Below are 25976 nucleotides of genomic sequence, written 5' to 3' on the forward strand. Positions count from 1 at the left end.
TCTCACTGGTTTTGTTTTTTGTTTTGTTTTGTTTTGTTTTGTTTTTTAATGTTCATCACCATTTCAGATGTTACAAGAACGATTCCGGGAATTTGCCCGAGACACAGGGAACATTGGGCAAGAGCGCGTGGACACAGTCAATCACATGGCAGATGAACTCATCAACTCTGGACATTCAGATGCCGCCACCATTGCTGAGTGGAAGGATGGGCTCAACGAAGCCTGGGCTGACCTCCTAGAGCTCATTGACACAAGAACACAGATTCTCGCTGCCTCCTATGAACTGCACAAGTTTTACCACGATGCCAAGGAGATCTTTGGGCGCATACAGGACAAACACAAGAAACTGCCTGAGGAGCTTGGGAGAGATCAGAACACAGTGGAGACCTTGCAGAGAATGCACACTACATTCGAGCATGACATCCAGGCTCTGGGCACTCAGGTGGGTCAGGGAGCTGCCCAGGGTCGTGGGGAGCGTCTTTCTGCATCTCTGAGCATCTCTCTCCATTCCTTGGCTCCTCAAAACGTGTTTCCAAGAAGTACTCAAATTAAACACATACATTGTGAAAATGCTCCATCTGGGAGAACTCAAGTCTGTGAAGTTCACAGTGCACCACATGCACAGACATCATTAAATGACCATCTCCACAATTAAACCAGGCGCACATGCAACCATTTGCAAGTTACAGACCTCTTCTAACAAGAATTTGTGTTATGTTAGCATATTCATTCACCCAGAATCATTTGCACAATAATACCTTATTATTTTCCATCCACCAGGATCTAAGTTATATGTTGGGAAAGAGGGAAAACAGGAGTCTAATGTTTTAATACACCTGGTCTCCCCACTCCCCCACTCTGAAATGGCTTTCAGAGACTTTCTTTAAAAGATGCTTGACAGTGATAATAGCACAGCAGTGAGAACGTGTCGTATAATCACTCCCTAATCTCTGTGTAGTTTCTTATTTAGTCTTAGAGGACTTTTAGATGAGAAATCAGCTGTGTTTTTTTCTCCTCTAAAATTCATGGTCCTAGGGACAATGCCAGCCCTGAGAACCCTAGGAGTTTTGTTCCTGTCACGAATGTGTTGATAATGTAGGGCAGGGATCAGCAAACTTTTTCTGTAGAGGTACAGATGGTAAATGTCTTCAGCTTTGTGGGACATATGGTCCCTGTTGCAAATTCTCAGCTCTGCCAATATAGCATAGGCGGCCCTAGACGATACGAAATGAAGGAGCTTGGCTGTATAACAGTAAAACTTTATTTCTGAAAACACGTGGCCCAGATTTGACTGTGGGCTGATCCTGATCCAACGCCACCAGCCTTACAATCTCCAGTGTGCTTTGGGGTTTGTTCTCTGGAGGGAACCACCTTTGCCACCATTGTCTTCTCCCCTACCCTGAATTTGCTGCTTCTAGAAACAGGTCACAGTCGGTGCTCCCTGCAAATGTTTTTAAAATTTTATTTATTCATGAGAGACACAGAGAGAGAGAGGCAGAGACATAGGCAGAGAGAAGCAGGCTCCATGGAGGACTTGGGACTCCAGGATCATGCCCTGGGCCGAAGGCAGGCACGCTCAACCACTGAGCCACCCAGGGGTCCTTCCCTGCAGATTAAATGGCTTCAGCTCTTCCACCAAGGAGGTAGAAGGTATGGAAAGCATATTTAAAAAGAGATGCATGGAGTGGCTGAGGGTCTGCATGAAGCAGAGTTTAGAAGGTCCACCATGTATCATAAGGATTTCTGATCTTCCCTTCAGAGCTCGTGGACTCCCCAGCTCTGTGACAACTTGCCGTATTCAGAAGCTCCTCAGCTTCGTGTTCAGGGGCTTTCATTGTATATAAGGTCCTGGGGTACCATGTGGTTACATTCTCACCTGTGCCTGGAGCAAGGCCCCTGGAGAGGGGCAAACCCCAGTTTGAATTGTGGCCTATTCTTCTGGATCACTGCAAGTTTAATTTATCTTCGTTTCCGTTCCCTAATGCTTTGAGGATTGAGATGTTGTTTGCAAAATATATATTCCAGTAAGAACTCTCTAAGTGTTCTCTAACTGTTATTACATAGAAAAAAAAAAGCTGGGTGGAACTTTGGGAATGCCTAGAGGCAGAGCTAGAACACAGCTTACTGGCAGGAGGTCTTCCCTCTGCACCTGTGAACAATCACTTAGTTTTAGAACTTCCAGAGACTCTACAGATGATAGAGTTTTGATCTCTTTTTTTCTTCATTAAAACCCTTCACCTTGTAAGACTCAGATTGCTGAGGGTGAGGGAGGGCAGGAGTCCATGCACTCCCTTGAGTCTTTTAAGAGTCTGCCTCACTGTACCTGCTGGATGAGGCCATTTACAGCTTTAGAAGTATGCATGCCCCTTTTGCAAATACAGACCCAGTCCAGATTCCTTGTAAAAATTTATTTTTAAGATTTTATTTATTCATGAGAGTCACAGAGAGAGAGAGGCAGAGACACAGGCAGAGGGAGAAGCAGGCTCCATGCAGGGAGCCCGATCCCAGAACTCCAGGATCATGCTCTGGGCTGTAGGCAGGTGCTAAACTGCTGAGCCACCCAGCGATCCCTTCCTTGTAACAGAATTAGAATAGAGGGAGGCCCTTGGTACAGGCTCCCAGAAGCTAGTGGTATGTCCTTTTTGGTCATTTAACTCCTGTGCCAGCCTAGTCTCCACTCTGCATGGGAGCCACAGGACATTTGTACCCAGTAGTGGTCTTCAGTGACTTCTCAGAGCACTAGTTCATTTGTGTGAGGGACTTTTGTGATCCCTCCTCCACCATGTTTTTGGTTGGTTGGTTGGGGCTTTTTTGTTTTTGTTTTGTTTTTTGTTTTGTTTTGTTTTTTTGTTTTGTTTTGAGAACAAATTAAAAACCAGAGGCACGGGAAAGGATTTTGGTTTTTTGTTTGATTTTTTTTTTTTAATTGTTGGTAAAAGATTTGGTTTATCATATAGGAAATTCATTTTTCAAATTATTTCCTAAGAATTTCCTATGGTAATTTGAATTATACCTAAGCCATAATCATAGAAGATTTCTAGAAGTGAAGATGTGGAAATCACATCCTCACAGAAAACAAACCCCATTGATTCTTTGCATCTCTTAGAGGAATTTGTTTTCCTTATGTGCCTCCACCTAAAGTCCTTTTGTGTGGTCAGGGTCAACATCCACCTCCCTGAAAATGCCAGTGTTGTCCATCCTTACCCCTTTCTCCCCACGTATATCCCCCAGGTGTTAACTATCTGCATACTCCCCTCCCAGACCTCTAAAGGCTCCTGTAGTCTGGGATGACACTTGTCTGTGGACTTTAATCACACAACCTCAGTAAATGAAGATTAAGTGTACATTCTCTTGTATATGTGTTTTATTAGATGTTGCATACAGTATGGCACTAGTAATATATATAAGAGGAAGAAGTCTAAAAATACAAAATAGCCACAGTTATGACTTTCCCTTATAAAGGCCTATCTCCCTTCCATTCCCCCTCCAAAAAAGGTGAAAGCCAGTCCTTGTTTTTCCCCCTTTATTGTTCAGAAAGTAGATATTAGGCACACTGTCTACACTTTCCTTTTTTTCTACAGAGCCATCATCCTGGAACACTCTACATGAGTATGTAGAGCCCTTCCTCATTCTTTTTCATGACTACAGAAGAGCCTCTTGCATGAATGTGCCATCGTTATTAATGTAACCAGATTCTCACCGATGGACATTTATTATCAGTTTTCTGCCTTTACAGACACTGCTGCAGTAAATAATGTGTATTTCATTTCCTAAATGTGTATAACTATACGTAGGATAAATTCCCCAAAATGGAATCATAAAACCAAAAGGTACCTACATTTGTAATTTTGATGCATGCTGCCCATGCCTTCTACAGGAGCTGTAGCTCATTGTCCTGTCCGCAGTCAAATTTAAAATCTACTCACTGGCAGATACATCATCAGACTTGAATTTTTGCCAACTAATAGATGACAAACTACAGTATCTCCATGGAGCATCTTTTCCTAAGACCCATTTGCATTTCCTGTTCTGCAAAGTTTTTATTGAAATTTGGCTAGTGAAAATGTCACCTTCTTGGATGTCAGTCAGGTTTTTTTCGAGCTATGTTAGATGTGTTTTTGTTTTTCTTTTTTTTTTTTTTTTTTTGTAGTATTTTTTTTGTATTTTTTGTTTGTTTGTTTGTTTTTTCAATTTGAACTGGCCCATGTGAGAGCTCTTACAGCAATAGCACATAACAATGGAAAACTTGTTTTCAGAGTAAATTCTTCATGGCTGTTCCTTGTTCATGATTTAAAAAAAAACAAAAACAAAAACAAAACCTGTCTGTACCTTGTAGGAGCATGTTACGTGTTGATTTTTAAATGTGTCTGCATATGTCCCCTGTGCTTTCTGTACCATCTTTATATCCCAGGCTGCCTCCAGGACACCTCACTCAAGTCTCCTGCCTGCATTCCTGTAGCATATCGTTTGTCTTATCATTTACACTGAACTCAGTAATGCAGTTCAGTACATTTCTGGTAAACTTGGGTTTTTTCAGGGTGGATCTCCCCAATGAAATTGTGAGCTTCTTGGGGTGTAGGGGCTCCATTTTGACTCAGTGCCCTCATTAGTGCAAAACAGCGTGTGGTGTGCGTGAAGGGAGCAGTGGGGCAATGGAGAGAAGGCCCACCCATCTGATCTGACTTGTCTCCCCCCGCGGCTTTGCAGGTGAGGCAGCTACAGGAGGACGCAGCCCGTCTCCAGGCAGCCTATGCGGGTGACAAGGCTGATGACATCCAGAAGCGGGAGAACGAGGTCCTGGAAGCCTGGAAAGCCCTGCTGGATGCCTGTGAGGGCCGCAGGGTGCGGCTGGTGGACACAGGGGACAAGTTCCGCTTCTTCAGCATGGTGCGAGACCTCATGCTGTGGATGGAGGATGTCATCCGGCAGATCGAAGCCCAGGAGAAGCCAAGGTAACCCTCCTGGCCTCCTGGTGGGTGAGAGGAGATCCAGCTTTGCTGACCCCGGGTAATTGTTAGAGGGATCTTCTAGAGAGAACCAGGGGCATCTCCCAAGAGCTTCGGGGCCAGAGTAGAGGTGGTGAGGGATTTGGGAGCAGCGTTAATTGCTTCCTTTGTCTCAGCCCACAGTTACCAGGGAACCAGAACACAGTGTTATCCAACCCTCTCTCCTACCCCCCAGCCACCACCCCCATGCTCCACCCTAACTTCTGCCCTCCTGCCCTTTCTCTGAGCCTCATGCTTCAAGTAGTCACATACCTTGGGTGTGACTAGCTCTCTTCACTGGAATGAGGTGGCTTTTCTGTGTCTGAGATTAAAAAACACTCTGTCCCTTTTCACATGCATTTCTAAAGGTATCTCATCCTCACCATCTGCTTAAATGGTGCCTTGAGACAATTATTTAATATTTGTTCCACATCTTCTCTTTGGCCACGTTTGCTGTAAGGTAGTGGAGAGCAGCTAAAGGACGAACAGGCAGGCACATGCACAACCTCCAGTCCACCCCTGCCAGCTCCAACCCCCGCTATAGAGAAGAAATCTTTTATTACTGTATATATAAAAAGCAGTTGTATTTCCCAGGTCAGTACTTTTAGGTTTTGATCCCTGAAAAGTTCTAACGGCATTAACAGTCATTGATTTCCAGGCTGGTTCCGGCTCTGTGTGCCTCTTTGTGCCTGGATAAGGAGGAGTTATCAGCTGCTCTTTGGGACACACATGTCCTGAACTTTTGGCACTAACTCCTGAGGTACAAAATTGTGAACAGAAATCCAGTGGTTTTTCTGGCACCTGCGTAGCAACCATTTTGAATTCCTCAAATGAATGCATGTGGACACCCGCACACACGCAAACGAGAGAAGCTTCATATCGCCTTAGGTTGCATTGCTGGTCCTGAATTAGACTGTCATTACGCATCCACTCTAGTGGATGAGCCCAGACTGTGAATCAGACCTGAAAGACATACTATGCTGTTGAATAGTTTCTTTCAAATTAATTACGTGTTTTGAAACCTACACGTTGATCTGGAAAGCTTGATCTCCTGAAAGAGGTATTATTTATCTAATTTTAGGGATGTATCATCTGTTGAACTATTAATGAATAATCACCAAGGCATCAAAGCTGAAATCGATGCTCGTAATGACAGTTTCACAACCTGCATTGAACTTGGGAAATCCCTGCTGGCGAGAAAGCACTATGCGTCTGAGGAGGTAGGACGGCTCTTTGCTTCAGACCCTGGGGTGAATGCAGCGGTCTGAAGATGGAAGATGACTTTGTTTTGTCAGTATGTACGTATGTGTATATGTGGACACATACGTGAGAAACCCGTATTCATATACGTGCATGCTCACACATATTTTGAAATTCTTTGCTCCTCTCCTGTGTGTGGAATAGTTACATGGGATCACTCTGGCCCAGAGCCGATGAGTCTGGCACAGAATATAGTTTCTGCAGGCCCCAGGCAGAAGTGCCATCCTTTGTCACCTCCTCCGTCAGTACTCATCCCTTTCCTGTCACATGTGCCCTAGATCAGTTTGCTGTTAGTGGAGGGTTGTTAATTCAAGTTAGGAGGATGGTGATAAAGGGATAAATGATGAGTCAGCATGTGGTGCCCTTGAAGGGATAGGGTGTTCTCTCAGAGAGGCCAAGGCTTTGCCCCTCTCTCACCATGCATCTCTCCTGAGTGTGATCGCTGTGTGGAGCCCCTGAATCTGGAGGGGGCTCAGCAGCTTTGGGTGGTGCCTAGGCTGCTTCTCAGCCCCTCTGGAAGGCCTGTTGCCATGTTTTTCTCTCCAGTACATAAATAGACTGAGTAGTCCTTAGGGATTCCCTCTTTTAGTAGTGGTCTCTGCAGAAAATGTGTTTTTCTTCTGCAAAGTGGTCCACTAAGGAGAATGCTAAGAGGACGTGTACAGTCTGTTAAGATGTCCCTGTTTTCCTCCTTTTCTCACAGATCAAGGAAAAGTTACTGCAGTTGACGGAAAAGAGAAAAGAAATGATTGACAAATGGGAAGACCGATGGGAATGGTTAAGACTGAGTAAGGACCTGCTTAATCTTCTCGTTCTTTTTTGGGTGTCCTTTGGCCACATGCAAGTTTAGTTTCCTGCTATGATTTGATATATTATCACGTAATGATTTTTGGAGTCCTAAATGCTTCTTTCCTAATGCCCTGTTTCACCATTTCATACTAAGTATTTTTAAGTAGTTCCCTGTGGCATATTCATTATTTTTATCCCATGATTGAGCTCATTGTTGTAAGGGGGATTTGGGTGTTCCTCAGGAATAGCATGGGAATGATAATTCGGTATCTCTCTGGGACATTCCAGCTTGAAGTCCTCTCCTCTAGCTATCTTTAAGAGGAAGTATTACTACAGTCAAGAAGGTAGAAAGTTGGCCTGGTTAGTTCTTATATCTGGTGCTCTTCATAGAAGGTTGGTAACTTAATAAAAGCTACCAACTCTAAAAGTTTTACAGTGAACTGGGCATCATTCTAAGTGTTGCATATGTTTTTCTGTATTTAGTCCCCAGGGGACCCTCTGAGGAGATTCTAATTTTAATCTGATTTTATAAAGAATATATGAGGCACCAGAGAGTTTGTACCTTGCAGTATTGGAAATAGCATTTAATAATAGGTACGAACACTGAAGGTAGCCCAGCTTAAGCATTTTATATAGCTTTTTATATATTTTTTTTATTTTTTATTTTTATATATATATTTTTTTTCTTTTTTTTCTTTTTTTTTATATATATATTTTTATATATTTATTTTTTATTTTATATATATATATTTATATATTTTTTATATATATAAGCATTTACTATATTTTGCCATTCTCTGTGTGGGGCCCTAGGCTCTGCTAGTATAATAGAAGCCCATTCTCAGAGACCAGGGGTGCTCACTAGAAACAAAATCTGGGGGGTTTTTTTCTAAAAGGTTTGTAAAATGTCAGATGAAGGCACCTCACCCTTTTGGGCTACAATCCTCTTTTGAAAAAGAAATCCCGCTCTTGACCATTCTTTGAATAGGATTTGGTCTATAAATTTTGAGAATTTCCAGGGCACGTTGACTTCAGCAAAGCCTGTATTACTCCTCACTGTGAACTAGGCATGAGGTTGTATGCTGGCATATGTGATGAGGAGATGAGCCCCTGGTGCAGCAGCGGCATCTTCTCCTTGTGGCCTTGTTGAGGGCTGCCAGACTGCTGAAGAGAGGCAGCTAGCAGCTCCTGGATGCCGATGCTGCCCACAGTCCATTTCTCGCCCATATAGCCCCAAGCATTACCACGTGGCCACGATGCAAAGCCCAGTTCTGACCTACCCCTCCCTTAACCGCAGTGCGTGTCCTACTGTGTTTACTCACATGTGGAGGAACAGAACGAAGAAAGCAGAAGCCTCAGTCCATATTGTCCCCACTTTTAGAGTGCTCCCTGTATCCTTTCCTCCCTCTCAGCCCCCAAAATAAAACCTACAGCTACCACCTTAGGAAGGGGGGTTGGTGAATGCCTGCTTCATCAGCGTGGTCTGGTGGTGTGTGAATTGAATTCCCTCGGGGTCTGAGGCTCCGGTCACTGAAGTAGGGCTGGGTGAGTAGAGCATACCTTCCAGGCCTGCGCTGTCCACTGCGGTAGCCCCTGTCCACATGCGGCTCTTGAGCACTTGAAATGTGGCTGGTCCCAATTGAGGTGTGCTCTCTATATAAAACGTATATCAGGTTCCAAAGACATAAGGAAAAGAAGTTCTGTCTGTTTTTTTTTTTTTTATATCACTTACATGTTCAAACAATCATTTGCTCTATCAGGTTTTCTAAAATATACTTTTTAATTTCACCTATTTTCAAGTTTCACCTGTTTATTTTCTGCGTGGCTACTAGAAACGTTAAAGTTGACTTTGTAGCCCGTATCGCACATCCGCTGGGCTGCACTGATCTAGGCTGTAGACTGGCTGTGCGGGCAGCTGCCACCAGAGGGCAGCGCCGTGTCCCCCCCCCACCTCGCCAGCACCCTGCTGGCCCGCTCTCACTCTTGGTACCCTGTGCAGTTTTGGAGGTCCACCAGTTCTCACGGGACGCCAGTGTGGCTGAGGCCTGGCTGCTCGGGCAGGAGCCATACCTATCCAGCCGAGAAATAGGCCAGAGTGTGGACGAGGTGGAGAAGCTCATCAAGCGCCACGAGGCTTTTGAAAAATCTGCAGCCACCTGGGACGAGAGGTTCTCCGCCCTGGAGAGGCTGACAACGGTGAGTGGCTGCTGGCTGCTGGGAGTGCTCTGCCTTTTGGTTCTCCTGGGCAGCTTCTATTCACCTCCTAGACCAGAGAGTTCATATTATTGCCCTGTTTTTAGAAGCAGTGAGGACCTACCTGAAATTGGTTATTCTCTTGGTACAGAACCTGGGGAGGCTTCCAGGGCTACTGTTCACTCACTTGCTTCCTGAGTACTGAGATTTGTGATCACTTTTATAATAGCTGCCTGCGTGGGAATTGATTTTGATTTATTGGAGTTCACTTTTCTCTTTTGGTCTGCTTTCCCTCTTAGATCTCAGAGAAGCTTTGGTTTATGGGGGAGCTTAGCCATATAGTTTAATTCAGATTTTTCAGAATTAGAATTTCTATCAAGTAGTAGCTGACTCTTAGACTATTAAAAATTCTCCCCACTCTGAATCATTTCCTCTGCCACCATTAAATTAAACCTTTTAGGATAAGGCTTGCTCACTGGTGTTTCCCATGACACTTGCACTTCTGGTAGAAAGCTGATTCTTTATGATGTACAAAAATGGAGTTCTTTCCAATTTCTACAGTTCTGGGATTTAAAACATATTTGCATACTTTTGTGTTAAGCAGAATATTTTTAGTGCATACCTACTGCTTATAAAATGGCTTAGTTTCAGTTACTACTCTGTGGCTTTTTGTGCATGTTATTTGACTTTGGGCTAAACACAGATGCCTACTGCAGCATAAGAACCCTCTCAGTGGTGTTTGTCTGAGCTCTGATGGAAAATCCAATGGAGAGCCTCATGCTTGGGTATCTTCTCCCTGAGCTAAGTTGAGAGCTGCATCGTTTATTTAGAAATTAAGCCCAATGTTCCAGGCGATGCACAAACCCATGGAATAGACTTGTGTCGTCACTGGGGTCTGTTTCCTGTAATTTGAGGTTATAGCTGCAGTTCCCATGATCCCAGTGCCAACCTGCTGGGTGTCCCGTGTGATCTCACATAGACACCTGAGACCAGAGGGTTTTCTGGATTCCTCTAGTACCCTTTCTGTGAGAGAGTCCAAGTTTGGGGCTCTGCAGAACATTATCACGTTCTCCCTCAGTTGGAGTTATTGGAAGTGCGCAGACAGCAAGAGGAAGAGGAGAGGAAGAGGCGGCCGCCCTCTCCCGAGCCGAGCACGAAAGCTTCTGAGGATACTGAGTCCCAGCAGCAGTGGTGAGTCACAGGCCACCTGCACTGCTCAAATCTGAGCTTCACTTGCAAGTGAGCTTCAGGGAGCATCTTTGTTAAGCTCACCACACGCACATCTTGTTAATTCTGTAAAGCATTTAGAATCTATGGTTACCCCAGATAACACTGGAGAATATGGACTTGTCCGCTGTCACACTGGTGTGTAGGTGGCAGAAGCGGGAGGTAGACAGCTCCCATTCCACTGCTTGCACACGCATGCACATGCACACACTCACTCGGAATTTCCCTGTGAACCACCTGGATTTCAGGCCAGTGGTTATGTGATGATGCTTTTTGAAAGTTCTTCACTGAAAGAACAGAAATCATGGTCTATTTCTGAAAAGCAAATTATCGTGTTGTGGTGAGAGCCCCATGCCAACCCTGAATGCCGCCTGGATTGGGGGAAAGGGCATGCCTGTGGTCTTACTCTCTACCTAGAGTTGGTTTGGAACACTTGGGAAGTTCTTAAAAAGAAATTACATGGTGTAAGGGGGGTTGCACATGTGTTTCTGAGAGGAAATCTGTAATAAAATTGAGTGATATTGTTCTCCCTCATTCTCTCTGTTTTTCTCTTTCCGTTCCTCCCCTTCCCGTTCCCCTTCCCTCCTCTGTCCTCTTTCCCCACTTTACCTAACAGGGATACTTCAAAAGGAGAGCAAGTTTCCCAGAACGGTTTGCCGGCTGAACAGGGATCTCCACGGGTTAGTTACCGCTCTCAAACCTACCAAAACTACAAAAACTTTAATAGCAGACGGACAGCCAGTGACCAGCCGTGGTCTGGACTGTGAAGTTCACTACCATTTGTCAAGAACCACTCTTTCCAAATCCTGTTGGTTTGACCTTTTGGCTTCCACTTCACCCCACAGTGTTAAAATTTTCCTTAATTCATAGGCTTCCTTGGTTTCATATTTGTTTGCATTTAATTCATGTTTATTTGAGTCTTTTAACTGATGGATGCTCAGTTGCCTTAAAGCAACATACTTATTTTTTGTTTATTTATTGTGAGCTTTTTACTTTATTAAGATTTTACAGCGAAAGCCTTACATGAGTAATTGAAATTAAATGAAATTACAGCAAACTGAAGAAGAAAACTAGAATCTGAAAGGTATGACACATCTAGTTATACTAACAAGGTGCGATACTGCGCTACACATAGCCGCCTATACAGATGTCATTAACCTGCCATAGTTTAATAGTAACTAGGAGGACTGGGGTATAAGGGAGGAGAGACTCAGTACTAAGATTAAAACCTTAAGTCAGCTGTGTCACATTCCATGAAGGATGCATTTGTTTATTGAAAATAGAGGAGGGAGGGTGGAGTTGGAGCTACTTGGGAAACTCTATTAATTTTAGGCGTAGAATCTGAAATTTTGAGACCCTTGAATTATTTATTCCTTTTTCCAAATGAGTTCCTCTCATTTTTCTCTGCCAAGACCTGAATTGAGAAACTCTAAGCTTACTTGCAGCAAGTAATGCAGCCAGCCTCAGGAGTGAAGTGCCTGTTGACCCTGCCACCACCTTTGTCTTGGTCACTGTGAGCACAGCATGGCAGGTGGCAGCAATTCTCAGCATGCTTTGGAAGTCTGCCTACCAGACTTTCAGGCCTCTCCATTCAGTTGATGACTTCAGGGTGTCAAACTGTGTTTAAATTTTTCAAACAAATGGAACAAAAGCCATTCTAGTTCACCCTGATTACTTGAATGATGCACTTGGTGGACCACCCCTAGGAGCCATTGGATGCCACCTGGCTTCAGAAGTAATTTTAGTGTCTGTGTAGACAGAAAACTCCGTTGTATGTCTCGAATGGATCTTCTCATTTATTTATCATTTTCTTACGACTTTTTATGGAGTTCTCCAGTAAGTTTTTTAGGATGGCATTTATCAGACCACCAGCAGGGATTGAAAATGTTTTAACAGAAATTCTGTTCCTTAGGAATAAAAGCATATGAAAGAGGTGATTTCCTGGTACTGATACAGACAGAACAAACCAAATCCATACTACACCCAAGCCTTGTGAGACAGTCACTTGCTCATTTGCCATATTTAGATGTTAGTGGAATCATAAACCTGTTTTGATATGTGTTTTCCATGAGTTAAGTCTGATTTGTCTTTTCATTTCATGATGCATGTCTTTTTTTTTTCTTTTGTCAGGATAACATCATATAGCATCTTGTTTGTTTTTCCTTATTTCTATGTACATATCTATCTACTTGCGACTGTAGATGGGTATATAGATAGATGCCAAGCTTCTTATGTTCTGGGGGTAGTGTGCACCATTATTGGGTCTCTGCCTTAAAACACACCAAAATTCATGTTAGAAAAAAACTACTGCTTTATCTTTTGGTCATTAGGGAGCCCTCACATGTGTTTCTGGCTCCAGATTCTGTGTTATTGATCTATATGTATATATGTGAAGTTTCCATATATATATGTTTAAATTTTTTATCATCTGGAATGATACCCAGTTTTCTGCTTTTTGTATTCAGAAGACCAAAAAACAAAACAAAACAAAACAAAAAACCTCACCAAACACATAAGCACACAGAAAAAGTGCTATGATGTTTTTGGCATTTGTTCTCATGCCTATTTTTATCTAGATTTTTAAATTGTAGCTTGCCAGGACAAGTTTTTTATTATAATTGGATTGGAAGAAGACAAGCCTTTTCATTCTTTTGAGTTGTGATGCAGAGACTCAAGTTAATGAACTTGAAATAGTGTTGCTTCATGCACTTAGAAAACCAATCAGGTGTTTCTTGTGCTACTAGTTGTCACGTTGCATTCGTGTTCACCTCCTGATTTAAAGATCTCAGGTGTACCTGGCCACTAAAGCACTCTGGACTAATCGCTAAAGAGAAGCAACATGGGGTGGGGGCTGGGGGGAGATTCACATGTACGGTCATAGCACTATGATTTGCTTTTGATGTTTGTCTCTAGTGGTGTGTTGTCTGTTGGCATGCTTAAGCACATGTCCATTAAAATTCATTTTGTTCCTTTTATTTTCCTTGTTTTCTTGGTTTAGTGATTCATTTGCATAAACATTAATTATCTCTGCATACTGGTTTGGGGTTTTCTCTTTCCTTCTAACTCTGAAGAAAAAAATTTTTGCTGCAGAATTTCCCCCCTAGAAGAGGCTTCCCTGGCCTTTGCCTACCTTGAAGTCTGACCAAGTGCTATAAATGTTAGCTTTTTCTCAGCAAATGCCGCCCCCCCAGGTCACTGCTGTCACTAGCAGTTTTCTAGCCACAGCTGCAGCACTAATTTTTTCTTAACCTGATTTCTATACACACTAACCCTATGTCTCCCTAGACTCACATCTGGCACAGGCCTTTCAGACCAAACTTCACACTTCCAGGAAGTGTGAAACCAGAAGTTTCCTGAAATTCCACACTAGAACAGATGTGTCAACTTTAAAATCCACTCACTTTCTTTGGACTCAGGATTTTTGGGGTTTTTTTTTTGTTTTGTTTTTTTGTTTGTTTTTTTTTTGGGGGGGGGGTTTAGTGGTTATTTCCCCTCCACATCTCTCCTTTAAAAATGAAAGGAAAGAGAAATACTAAAATAGCCAGTTGCGCATAAGCCCACGTCTCCATGGTGTCATTTAACACAGAGGCCAGGATGTTCACATGTTCACCCCCTCCCCCATGCCTTCCACATTGCTATGTGGGTCAAGGGTTTCAATCAAAAATGCCCTTAAATTGCAACGCCTCTGGTCTCACCCTCAACCTTAATGCTGACGGTGACAGTTTTGGATAGACGGAGTAGACACTCGAGACTCCACCCAGCCACGTAGAGCAGGCCTAAAGGAGTGATCCCGTTCCTGAGAGTTGACATATCTGAGTGTTGAAGCAGTGGTGGTCATTCTCCCGTTTCTCCTGTTGAAGTTGTTGCTGCTAACTTGTCATTTTGGTTCTGGGCAGCAGTGGTGGGGGACGTTATCTAATGAGCGTTGCCATTGACACCTCCATGTTTGTCCGTGTACGAGGGGTGCAGGTTGTCTGTAACCCACTAAAGCGTCAGCCACACCCAGCTTTAGTAACTTGCTAATCCCGCGCCCTGGGTTACCAGCCGGGGCCGCGCCAGTTCATGGTACACAGTTGATGGTATACAGGCTGAAAGCGATAATGAACCGAGACCCTACTGCATTTCCAAAGCCGAAAAACCCTGAGGGTCACAATATAAATGAGCTTGGGAAGGAACAGCTCCCGAAGACGTCTCCAGCCTGACGGTCAGAGCCGCGGGAAGCCTGGCTGTGTCTGGGCTTTCTCGTCTCAGTGCAGCAAGGCACCGTGATCAACCAACACGTGATGGGGAAGGCCCTGGTTCTGTCTGTGTTTGGGGGTAAATAGCCGTGTGGTGTTGAGTGACTGTGATTGGCTTTTCCAGCTCCTTTAACACAAACTACAACCCACTCACGATACAACTCCGGCAGATGTGGTTAAAGTGATGTTTGTTGACTTGCCTCATTTCCTTCCAGCTCTTAAGTTCCAAAGTCTAACTGGGATGGTAGATGTGAAATGCATGACTGTCGTCCTAATTTCTGCATGTGTTTATGACGATGTGTTGAGGGGAGGGGGAGGAGAGCCAGAGAGCATTTTCAGAAACCGGAGGTCTTTCCTTGTCTTACTCTGGGGGAATGCTGTGTAGTTCTGATAGAGTTGTCTATCGATCTGTTTGTGAATGCCCTTTCGCTTTAAACTTCCAGCTCTTCTGGTGGCGTCCTTGGTTGTAAGGTGGCTGCTGTATAACGTCCACTCTCTCATATTTAATATGTGTGATTGTTACTGTTGTCCTTTTGTTTTAAAGTAACCATAAGAGGAAATGATCTGAGTTACATTAGAGAAAATGGATTGATCCGAGGAACAGAGTGCAGTAAAACTCATACTGGCATTTCGCTTTTCTCATTTCCCCATAAGCGGGCGGGCATTAATCCCTTCCCACCTTCTAATGTCCTTGGTGTCCAGCTGGCTTTGTGGGATGTTGCAATGGTTTTACTGTACTGCCTCGATCTGTGCCAGGCATTTATACACAGCCACGTGTGCGAGTCAGAGCGTATGTGGTCACCCCTGTGGCTCACGGGGTTTGCTGAATGGCCTCTCCACTGTCCCTATAGATGGCAGAAACGGTGGACACAGGTGAAATGGTCAACGGCGCCGCGGAACAGAGAACAAGTTCAAAGGAGTCCAGCCCCATCCCCTCCCCGACCTCGGACCGCAAAGCCAAGACTGCCCTCCCGGCCCAGAGTGCTGCCACCTTGCCGGCCAGAACCCAGGAGACCCCTTCGGCCCAGATGGAAGGCTTCCTGAATCGGAAGCACGAGTGGGAGGCTCACAACAAGAAAGCCTCAAGCAGGTAACGGCAGCGAAGGCTGAGGCAGCGAGGTGGGAAGCCAGCCCGCCTGCCCGGTCAAGGTCAAGGTCGAAGCACCCGCTTACGAGTTGAAAGGGGGGAGTGTGCACTTGTGAAATCCATTTGTTCTCAGCTTCCTGGGTATGCGTCACTTTTTTCCTTGGGAATGACATTGGTAAGTGGGAGGAGAGTGCTTTTTTAAGGTTAATTAAACCTGGATGGGAATAGCAAAAGGGGGCCTTGGTACTTCTTCCTGAGAAGAAACAGGCTACGTAGAGGTAGGGGAATTTCCCTAAAGTGAAGTGTTCTTCCTTGAGGGATTTTTTATTTTTTAAGACACTTTCATTTTCCCAGCCTTATCTCCCTGTGTTTATATTCACTATTTTCCAATAAGCCCTACTGTTATTACCTCAATTTTACAGATGAGGAAACGGAGGCCTTATGTGGTTACAAAAGCTCACCCTTTAGAAACCTAGTGTATGGCATAGCCTAGGTGCAATCCGTGTCTTATTCCAAAGCGTGCTTAACCAGTCAACTGTTCTGCCTGGGACCAGCATGTGCAGTTGTACAGGTTGTATATTAGACCAGGAAATCCCATCTAAGTTGAGTACAACATAAATTTATGTTTTAATATATAGGTAGGTGGCAGTAAAATGTCTTCTGATAAAATCAGCCTACCATGACAGTTTGCCTTGTCATGGGGGGAGGGCTGTCTTTTTTTCTGATTGATCCCGAGGTACTGCAAGTGCTAATGGCCCTGGATCTGCCTCCCCATCGGGTTGCCAAGCCTCATCAGGACTAAAACCGAGGTGCAAGGGCTAGCTGTTGCAGGACAGGCATGTTTCAAATGAGGAGCCTGCCCTGTACAGCATTACCGCAAGAGGGTAATGCAGCAAAGAGGACTGACCCCCCCCGCAACAAGTCTTTCCCATCAGAGCCAAGAGTATCTTTAAGTAATAGAAGAGGGCACCATGTTTTTCCCAAAACTCAGAGAAGCAGCCCTGGATCACCTGCCTCTGTAGCACCATGTACACTCTCCCAGCAGTACACTGGAGGAATTTTCTTATATTATTTAGTTTTAGCAGAATTTAGAAAAGGCCTTTAACAAGGGGTCACACCACGTTGTGTGGGGGTTGCTTTCATGTCAGTCAGATTCTTAATTCTTGAAAGGAGTGTGGTCTAGAACCCTGATGTTCCTCTCTTTACTGCTCAGGTCCTGGCACAATGTTTATTGTGTCATAAATAACCAAGAAATGGGTTTCTACAAAGATGCAAAGACGGCTGCCTCTGGAATCCCCTACCACAGCGAGGTCCCTGTGAGTTTGAAAGAAGCCATCTGTGAAGTGGCCCTTGATTACAAGAAGAAGAAACACGTGTTCAAGCTGAGGTGAGAGGGGCCACGTTTCTTGGTTGCCGAGAGCAGGTGTCTGTTATCACTCTCGGGGTTGGTTTTACCCAGAAGGTACTGTGATCATTCCTCTTCCCTCCCATTTAAAGTGAGCCTTGTGTAGCTTGTCACGTGTCTGGGTTCGGATCTTTACGGACTGCGGCCCATCACCAGCTTCCCTGTGGTTAGTGGTGCAGCTCAGCCTTGAAGAAAATGAGCTTTTGTTTTGATAAGCTCTGGAACTTACTGTTCCACAAGACAAGGTGAGCTGTTCACATGTCACAATTGAAGGGAAGCGTAAAAAAATAGTTTACCCATTTTTGCACGTTATCCAGACCTAGGAGATACTATTCTTCGCCCACAAGATAGCTGGAGATGGGTCACAGGAGTCATCCCGGAGCTGGCTGAGATCAACAGAAGTGCATGTGTGAGACCTGGATCTCTGTCCACCCCCTACTTGCCCAGCAGATGTTCCACCTGCTTCTGGGACCACCTCGTTCCAAATGTCTCCAGCTTATAGAGTACATACATCTCTTCACAGAGTGGATCCAAGCTCAGAAGTTCTTCTTATACTTAGAAATGGGGAGAAAAGCCGTTTTATCATGTAGGAAGTAAACGTGTCAGTGTTTAGAATGTTAAGTAGTTTAATACTAATTTGATCTGTTGCTGTGGGACCTGAAAAGCTTTGGTTTTCAGTTAGATGTTTGTGTCCTGTCAGCTGGACTAGGCCAAGGACTGCAAATGAGTTTCAAGGGTATGACTTCTTGAGCTCTTTCAAGGAGCCCTGGAGGCAGGCTGTCTTCAGGACTTGGAACACTACAAGTGTAAAACAAGGCGCAGACAGCCTGGCTCCCTGGCTGCCTCCCTTCTTTGTTCTCCCTGGACGCAGCTTCAGAGGGTCAGGATTTTGGCAGAGGGCGCTTACCCTCCTCCCGACCAGGAACACCCCTTCCTCTGGACTGCAGTGAAGTGAATGAGCCAGCCCTCTAAGCCAGTGACTCTACAGTGTCCTAGGGATGGCCTTGCCAGGACAGTTTCTTTATGTACCACATAAGCAGAGAAATCTAGGAGACCCTTTCTGTATGTCTATTTAAAAACTCTGGTATTTGTAAATGTGGGGAATACAAGTTCTGTAGCAGAATTTCAAAAGAACTCATTTTAAAAAAATTCCTGTATAGTTAATATGTAGTGTCTTATTAGTTTTAGATGTACACTGTAGTGGTTCAGCAGTTCTGTACATGACTCAGTGCTCATCACAATAAGTCTACTCTTAATTCCCCTCACCTGTTTCACCCATCCACCCATCTCAAAAAATAGTTGAGTCTATTTTTTTGTCTCTTTTCTCTTTGTTCATTTGTTTCTTAAACTCCATGTAGGAGTGAAATCATACAGTATTTGGCTTTGACTTACTTTAGTTAGCATTTTGTGGATGTATCCATGTTGTTGCAGATGCCAAGATTTCATTCGTTTTTATGTTTGAGTAAGACTCCAGAATGTGTGTGTGAGAGAGAGAGAAAGAGAATGAGAGAGAGAATATATATATGTACCACATCTTCCTTATCCATTCATCTATTGATGGACACTTGGGTTGCTTCCATAATGTGACTATTGTAAATAATGCAATAAATATAGGGGTGCATAGATGTTTTTGAATTAATGTTTTCTTTTTCTTTGGTTAAATAAATACCCAGTAGTGGAATTACTGGATCATGTGGTAAATTGTATGTTTAATTTTTTGAGAAACCTCCATACTCTCCACAGCAGCTGTACCAGTTTGCATTTGCACCAATAGTGCACAAGGATTCCTTTTTCTTTACATCCTCACCAACACTTATTGTTTCTTGTGCTTATGATTTTAGCCATTCTGACAGGTGTGAGGTGCTATCTCACTATAATTTTGATTTGTATTTTCCTGATGGTGAGTGATATTGAGCATCTTTTCATGTGTCTGTTGGCCATCTCTGTGTCTTCATTGGAGAAATATCCATTCCTGTCTTCTGCCCATTTTTTAATTGGATTATTTGGATTTTTTAGTGTTGATTTGTAAAAGTTTTTTTTTTTTTTTTAAGATTTTATTTATTTATTCACGAGAGACACAGAGAGAGAGAGAGAGAGAGAGAGAGAGGCAGAGACACAAGCAGAGGGAGAAGCAGGCTTCATGCAGGGAGCCTGACGTGGGACTTGATCCTGGGTCTCCAGAATCAGGCCCTAGGCCCAAGGTGGTGCTAAACCCCTGAGCCACCCAGGCTGTCCAGTATAAGTTCTTTATTCATTTTAAATGTTGATGTTAAAGAGGGAGCTAGAGAGCACAAGCCAGAGAGGCAGAGGCAGAGGGAGGAGAGGGACAGAGAATTGTAAGCCAACTCCAGTGCTGAGCATGGACCCTGACGTGGCTCAGTCTCACGACCCTAAGATCATGACCTGAGCCAAAACCAAGAGTCAGACAGTTAACTGCGCCACTCAGGCGCCCCACTTCTTTATAGATTTTGGATGCTAACCCTTTATCGGATGTGTCATTTGCAATTATCTTCTCTCATTCAGTAAGTTGCCTTAAAGTTTTGTTCATTGTTTCCTTTGCTGTACAGGAGCTTTTTATTTTGATGAAGTCCCAATAGTTTATTTTTGCCTTTGTTCTCCTTGCCTCAGGGGACATATCTAGAAAAATGCTGCTATAGGTAATACTAGAGAAAATTACTACCTGTGCTCTCTTCTACAGTTTTTACATTTTAGTTCTCTCGTCGAGGTCCTTAATCCATTTTGGGTTTATTTTTGTATATGGTGTGAGCAAGTGGTCCAGTTTCATTCTTTTGTATGTTACTGTCCAGTTTTCTCAGCACCATTTGTTGAAGAGACTTTTTCCCATTGCATATTCTTGCCTCCCTTATCAAAGTTTAATTAACCATATAATTGTGGGTTTATCTTTGGGTTTTCTGTTCCATTCATCTATTTGTCTCTCTTTGTGCCAGTACCATACTGTTTTGGTCACTCCAGCTCTATAATATAACTTCATGTCTGCTATCCAGGGTCTTTTGTGGTTCCATACAAGTTTTGGATTGTTTATTTTGTTCTGTAAAAAATGCTGTTGGTATTTGATGGTGATTATATGATCATTTTTAAAGTATTTGTTTTCCCAATCCATCAGCATGGAATAGTTTTCCATTTGTTTGTGTTATCTTTGGTTTCTTTCATCAGTGTTTTTAGTTTTCAGAGACTTTTACATCCTTGGTTAAATTTATTCCTAGCTATTTTATTGTTTTTGGTGCAATTGTAAATGAGACTTTTCTTTTTTAAGATTGTATTTTTAAGGGGATCCCTAGGTGGCTCAGTGGCTTAGCGCCTACCTTTGGCCCAGGGAGTGATCCTGGAGACCCGGGATCGAGTCCTGCATCGGGCTCCCTGCATGGAGCCTGCTTCTCCCTCTGCCTGTGTCTCTGCCTCTCTCTCTGTGTGTGTCTCTCTCATGAGTAAATAAATAAAATCTTAAAAAAAAAAAAAAAACTGGCTAAAGGTTTATCAATTTTGTTGATCTTTCAGACAAACCAGCTCCTGGTTTTGTTGATCTGTTTTTTTGTTTAATTATATTTCTTTCTGCTCTAATATTTTTTTTTCCTCCTTCTACTGGATTATGGTTTTATTTATTATTTTTCTCAGTCCTTTAGGTAAAGGTTAGGTTTTTTATTTGAGATTTTTCTTGATTCTTGAGGGAATTCTGTATTGCTATAAACTTTCCTCTTAGAGCTTTTGCTGTATCCCAAAGATTTTAGACTTTGTATTTTCATTTTCATTTGTCTTCCTGGATGTTTTGATTTCCTCTTTGATTTCTTATTTGACTTTATTGTTTAGTAGCATGTTATTTAATCTCCATGTATTTGTGTTCTTTCTAGATTTTTTTCTTGTGGTTGATTTCTAGTTTCATAGTATTGTGATCAGAAATGATGAATGATATATACGACTTTGATCTTTTTGAATTTGTTGAGACTTGTTTTGTGGCCTAACATGTGATGTTTTCTGGAGGATGTTCCGTGTGGACTTGGAAAGAATGTGCATTCCATTGTTTTAGGATGGAATGTTCTGAATATATCTGTTAGATCCACCTGGTCCAGTGTGTCATCAAACCCAGTTTCCTTGTTGATTTTCTGTTTGGATGATCTATCCACTGATGTAAGTGGGGTGTTAAGTCTCGTACTATTACTGTATTACTATTGATTACTTCCTTTATGTGTTTGGGTGCTGCCATGTTGGGTGCATAAATATTTACAAATTTTACATCTTCTTGTTGGATATGTAGTGAAAAGACTCATCATTTTTATTTTTTATTTATTTGAGAGAGCACAGCCAGGGGTTGGGGAAGAGGGGCAGTGGAAGGAGAGGGGTACAGAAGGAGAAGGACGAGCAGATTCCCTAGGACTCAGCACCATGGGATCATGACCTGAGGACTCATTTTTTTTTTTTTTTAAGATTTTATTTATTTATTTGACAGCATAAGCAGGGGAAGTGGCAGAGGGAGAGAGAGAAGCAGGCTCCCTGCTGAGCAGGGAGTCCAATGTGGGGCTCAATCACAGGACCCCAGAATCATGACCTGAGCTAAAAGCAGATGCTTAACCAATTAAGCCACCTGGGTGCCCCAGGACTCATCGTTTTTAAAGTGTTATCTCTTGAATTCAGTTTAGAGCAATGATTAGACTTTCCACATCTGGCCACAGCAAAGCCAGATGTTGATATGTTTGGGACATTTTTGATCCTTCCAGTGGATTGAAACATTCAGTTTTATGTATATTATATTGACCCAGTTATAAGCTTCTTGCTGTTGCTGGACCTTTGTGGGTCCCGGGCACAGCTGGCGATAAGTACAGAGCTCCGTTGGGCATTTCTGCTCAGATTCCCCTGGTCTGCTTATGTCCTGCATTGGTTTTGAGAATTTGAAGGTTTTGTTTCTTCCTAAGTCAAATCGTGACTGACTTTCTTCCTTCAACTTACAGATTAAATGATGGCAATGAGTACCTCTTCCAAGCCAAAGATGATGTAAGTTTTTAAGATTGATTTCTCTCAGTACTTGGGAGTTTACATGACAAGATTTATTTACAGTGTTCTTTGTGTAAGTAATGATCAGCCATGGCTTCTCGTATCCTCAGTCACCAGCACTGGAAGGTATTCAGTTCTCTTTGTCGCTAGGAAGCAGCAAATGGCATCACTGTCTGCTTGGTGTGTCAGGAGGGCTAGTTACAGGGCCCTGAAAGTGGTGGAGGAAAACATGCCCACCCCTGGCAGTGGATGAGGCCCAGGGAGTGGTCCCAAGAAGGGATGCAGATCCTGAGGTACAGTCAGGGGCCTCCCTGCTGCACCCCACTGCCTATAGGCCACATTGTCATGATTGCACTTCTTGTAGGAAGAGAGGATCTGCTGATGAAAAAGCAACATGTGCAATGCTCTATATATGAAAAACCAACTTCTGTTAAATTCATGCAGGGTTGTATGTCTAATGTCCTTTAAATTTTTAAGAAATATAAAAGAAGAAACACAGGGTACATCCCACCAATGGAGACCAGTCTTCTTGTTCTTCCAAGTTTGTAGGACCACATGACTTAGATTGGTGGCTTTCTAGTCCTGGAAACCAAATTCTCGTGAGAGTTGAATCATATTCGCTCCACTGAGGGTCACGTGAGAACTGCATGTCTCTCTGTTAGCCAGATGCCCCCGTGGGCTAACCTTCCCAAGCCTTCTGACTGATGGAGGCGCATATGGTTGGGCAGGTGAAGTGAGAGTGTTTTGAGCCCATCCCTCTTGGCTGAGTCTCCCCTGTGGTCCTTTGTCCAGGAGGAAATGAACACATGGATCCAGGCCATCTCCTCCGCCATCTCCTCTGATAAACACGAGGTGTCCGCCAGCACCCAGAGCACGCCAGCATCCAGCCGGGCACAGACCTTGCCCACCAGCGTCGTCACCATCACCAGCGAGTCTAGCCCCGGCAAGCGGGAGAAGGACAAAGAGAAAGACAAGGAGAAGCGGTTCAGCATTTTTGGCAAAAAGAAGTGAACTCCTTTCCTTTACCTCCTGCCCTTCTCTTACCTTTTCAGTGAAACTCCAGCATGCAAGCTCAGAACCAACACATTACTCTCTGTGCCTAATGTTCTTCAATGTGGTTGATTTTTTTTTTTTTAATTTATAGAGCATTTCTTGGGGGGTGGGTGGGGGAAATACACCTAAACACTTTATCTCCAAGTTACAAAAGTTTGAGGTGCAGAGGGAAGACCAGATTTTTTTTAATGAAATTATATAGATTAGATCTCAATATTTAAACTGTTCCTCAATTTTGTGAGGCTGCGTTGGAAATAACCCGCCTCTAGTGCTGTTGGTATGCAAGGCAGCGGTGCTTAAACAATATTTCCTGTGCTCACCAGAGACAAAAATGTACCAATTTCCTGACACCATTCTCTTCCATTTATTTCCAGTGGTTACCTTGAGTCTTGACTATTAGAAGTGCCCACGACGGGTCTAACCTTGATTAAACAGATCGTGTATTATGATCTCGCTGCAGCGACAGTGCAGCTCCATGTTCAATCTACAGACCAAACCGTTTGTATCTGGCATCACTTACTAACACATGCCCTGCGGCTTTTTCTGCGTCACCTGCAAGGACAGTTGAGAATGTCGGTATACCGGTATAAGAGAAGGAATAGAAAATTGATACTGTTTTAAATAATCTGTAATTTCAGTTTTTTTTTTTTTTGCTGAAATACATTATATTGTATGTTTGAGATAATTCTAGTACAAAGTATAATAAAACTAGATGTATAATAAACCCTTTAAATCATTGGTAAGTGTACAAGTGGAACTGAAGCATTTACTGGACAAAGTCATGTTACTCTAATGGTTACTTGCTCGTGCGTTGCCACACTGTGTTATAATTTGCTTCATTACCTTGCTCTTTGATACATAGTGTGCATTTCTTTGTCACTGTAACGATTGTAATGACAAAATTTTCATCTTACTGCACAATCAAAATGGCATTGATAGGAATGAACTCCAGAGGCCGGGCCTGAGCCGAGAGGTGGTCGCTCCGGCCTGGCGCTCAGTCGTCTGACCTGTACCTCTCAACTTTTGCCCTGTTAAATATATGCTATGTCATTAAATGCTTTTAAATCTAGCACGGCGGGTAATTGTTGTCTTTTCTCTCCTGCGTGCACGCCATGTAGGGACATCACAAAGCCAGGAATAGCAAACGGGAAACACTAGACTGTCCCCCTGGGTTCCTGTTTTGTGTTTTTGTGCGTGTATGGTGCACCGGCTTTGAAAACTACTGCAAACAATAAATGTGAGATGTTTTGCAGCTACACATTCAGATTTTATCTTTTATTTATGAAAAAGCTAACAGCGAACTTGCTAAACCTGAGAGTTCTGAGGAAGGTATTAGCAAACTTTTCCTGTAAAGGGCCAGAGATGGCCAGTACTTTAGCCTTTGTGGGTTAGACTCCGTCTGTGGAAGCTGCTTACGGTGGAGTACAGAGGCAGCCATCGATGATGTGTGAGGGAATGGGCATGATTGTTCCAGTAAAACTATTTGTGGACACATACGTGAATTTTATGTAATCTTTACATGCTGTACGATATTCTCCTGATTAAAACAATTTTTTTTTAATGTAAAATCTGTTTTATACGGATCATACAGAAACAGAGGATAGGCCAGATTTGGCCCATGGGGGCCCCATTCAGTGGTGCCATTATGGGATCACGGGTATATATGCATGTTATACTTGTCCTTTTTTTTAATCTGGGTACATTGACTCCAGACCACTTGCATATTTTCTTACATGGAGCAGCACAGGATGCTAGTATTAGGGGTTTTCAGTAAGCTGTTCCACAGAGGCCCACGCCTAACGTAATGTCAGTCCTGAGCTCCACAGCTGAATGGCATTGAAGTCTTTTGTGACCCCAGAAACTGGCCCTCTCTCCTTCTCTCATGCACCCAAGCCCATTTATCTCCGTGTGACTCACCCTTGCCTTCCATACGATTGGAATCCTGTCTCAACAGATGATCCTCTCACAAAGTGATTGGAAAATAATCCTGATTGGTGACCGCCTGCTCTTGACAGAGCCAGCCAGATGCAGGCAAGACACACTTAAAAGGAAAATAACCAGCAATTCCAGGATCCCATAAAAAATATGCATGGGATATCTTGCAGATAGTTCCAGAGGTTTACAGATCCCTGAATACGCAACTTGGATTTGGAGGTACTTGCTTTCCTTACCGCATTTGCTGAGGATCCACTGCAGCCTGAAAGGGAAAGATGATGGGCAGTGGGAGCAGCAGCAGCGGAAGACTGGATTCTGTGGGTCATCAGGTGCCGATGTGAACAGGTACGATCAGAAAACCCCAACAGGGATCCCTGGGTGGCGCAGTGGTTTGGCGCCTGCCTTTGGCCCAGGGCACGATCCTGGAGACCCGGGATCAAATCCCACATCAGGCTCCTGGTGCATGGAGCCTGCTTCTCCCTCTGCCTGTGTCTCTGCCCCTCTCTCTCTCTCTCTCTCTCTGACTATCATAAATAAATAAGAAATTAAAAAAAAAAATTAAAAAAAAAAAAAACCCCCAACAATACGTGTTCACTGGACGAGGCTACAGGCCGTAGAGGATCGTGATTATCAATCCTATCATGGTAAATATGGGGTGGGTTGTTTTTTTTTTTTAATCCTATACACTATTTAGTACTTTGAGGATGGTGCACATTTTTATTGCCCTAGTGGTGTACTATTTTACTTTTTAGTGATCTAGGATGGGTGATAATACTGCCCTCTGTGCATCTGAGAAGTGC

General features: G+C 43.4%; 1 protein-coding gene across 3 annotated transcripts in view; it reads left to right on the top strand.

Moving 5' to 3' along the window:
- SPTBN1 (spectrin beta, non-erythrocytic 1) overlaps positions 1 to 24310 on the top strand; it is a 197967-nt gene extending 173657 nt beyond the window's left edge. For 2 of the 3 annotated variants that reach the window (XM_041754507.1, XM_041754508.1), the window contains 11 exons: positions 68 to 442; positions 4708 to 4952; positions 6067 to 6205; positions 6949 to 7033; positions 9034 to 9230; positions 10306 to 10418; positions 11071 to 11134; positions 15544 to 15782; positions 16993 to 17166; positions 22146 to 22188; positions 22981 to 24310. In XM_041754507.1, the coding sequence (XP_041610441.1) occupies positions 68 to 442; positions 4708 to 4952; positions 6067 to 6205; positions 6949 to 7033; positions 9034 to 9230; positions 10306 to 10418; positions 11071 to 11134; positions 15544 to 15782; positions 16993 to 17166; positions 22146 to 22188; positions 22981 to 23199 (1893 nt within the window). In that variant the 3' untranslated portion in view covers positions 23200 to 24310. Of the gene's footprint in view, positions 1 to 67; positions 443 to 4707; positions 4953 to 6066; positions 6206 to 6948; positions 7034 to 9033; positions 9231 to 10305; positions 10419 to 11070; positions 13485 to 15543; positions 15783 to 16992; positions 17167 to 22145; positions 22189 to 22980 lie in introns of those variants that run through there. The other variant, XM_041754509.1, reaches the window with a different exon arrangement.
- The last annotated feature ends 1666 nt before the right edge of the window (positions 24311 to 25976 follow it).

This window comes from Vulpes lagopus, chromosome 5 (genome assembly GCF_018345385.1).
Source record: "Vulpes lagopus strain Blue_001 chromosome 5, ASM1834538v1, whole genome shotgun sequence".
NCBI classification, from domain to species: Eukaryota; Metazoa; Chordata; class Mammalia; order Carnivora; family Canidae; genus Vulpes; species Vulpes lagopus.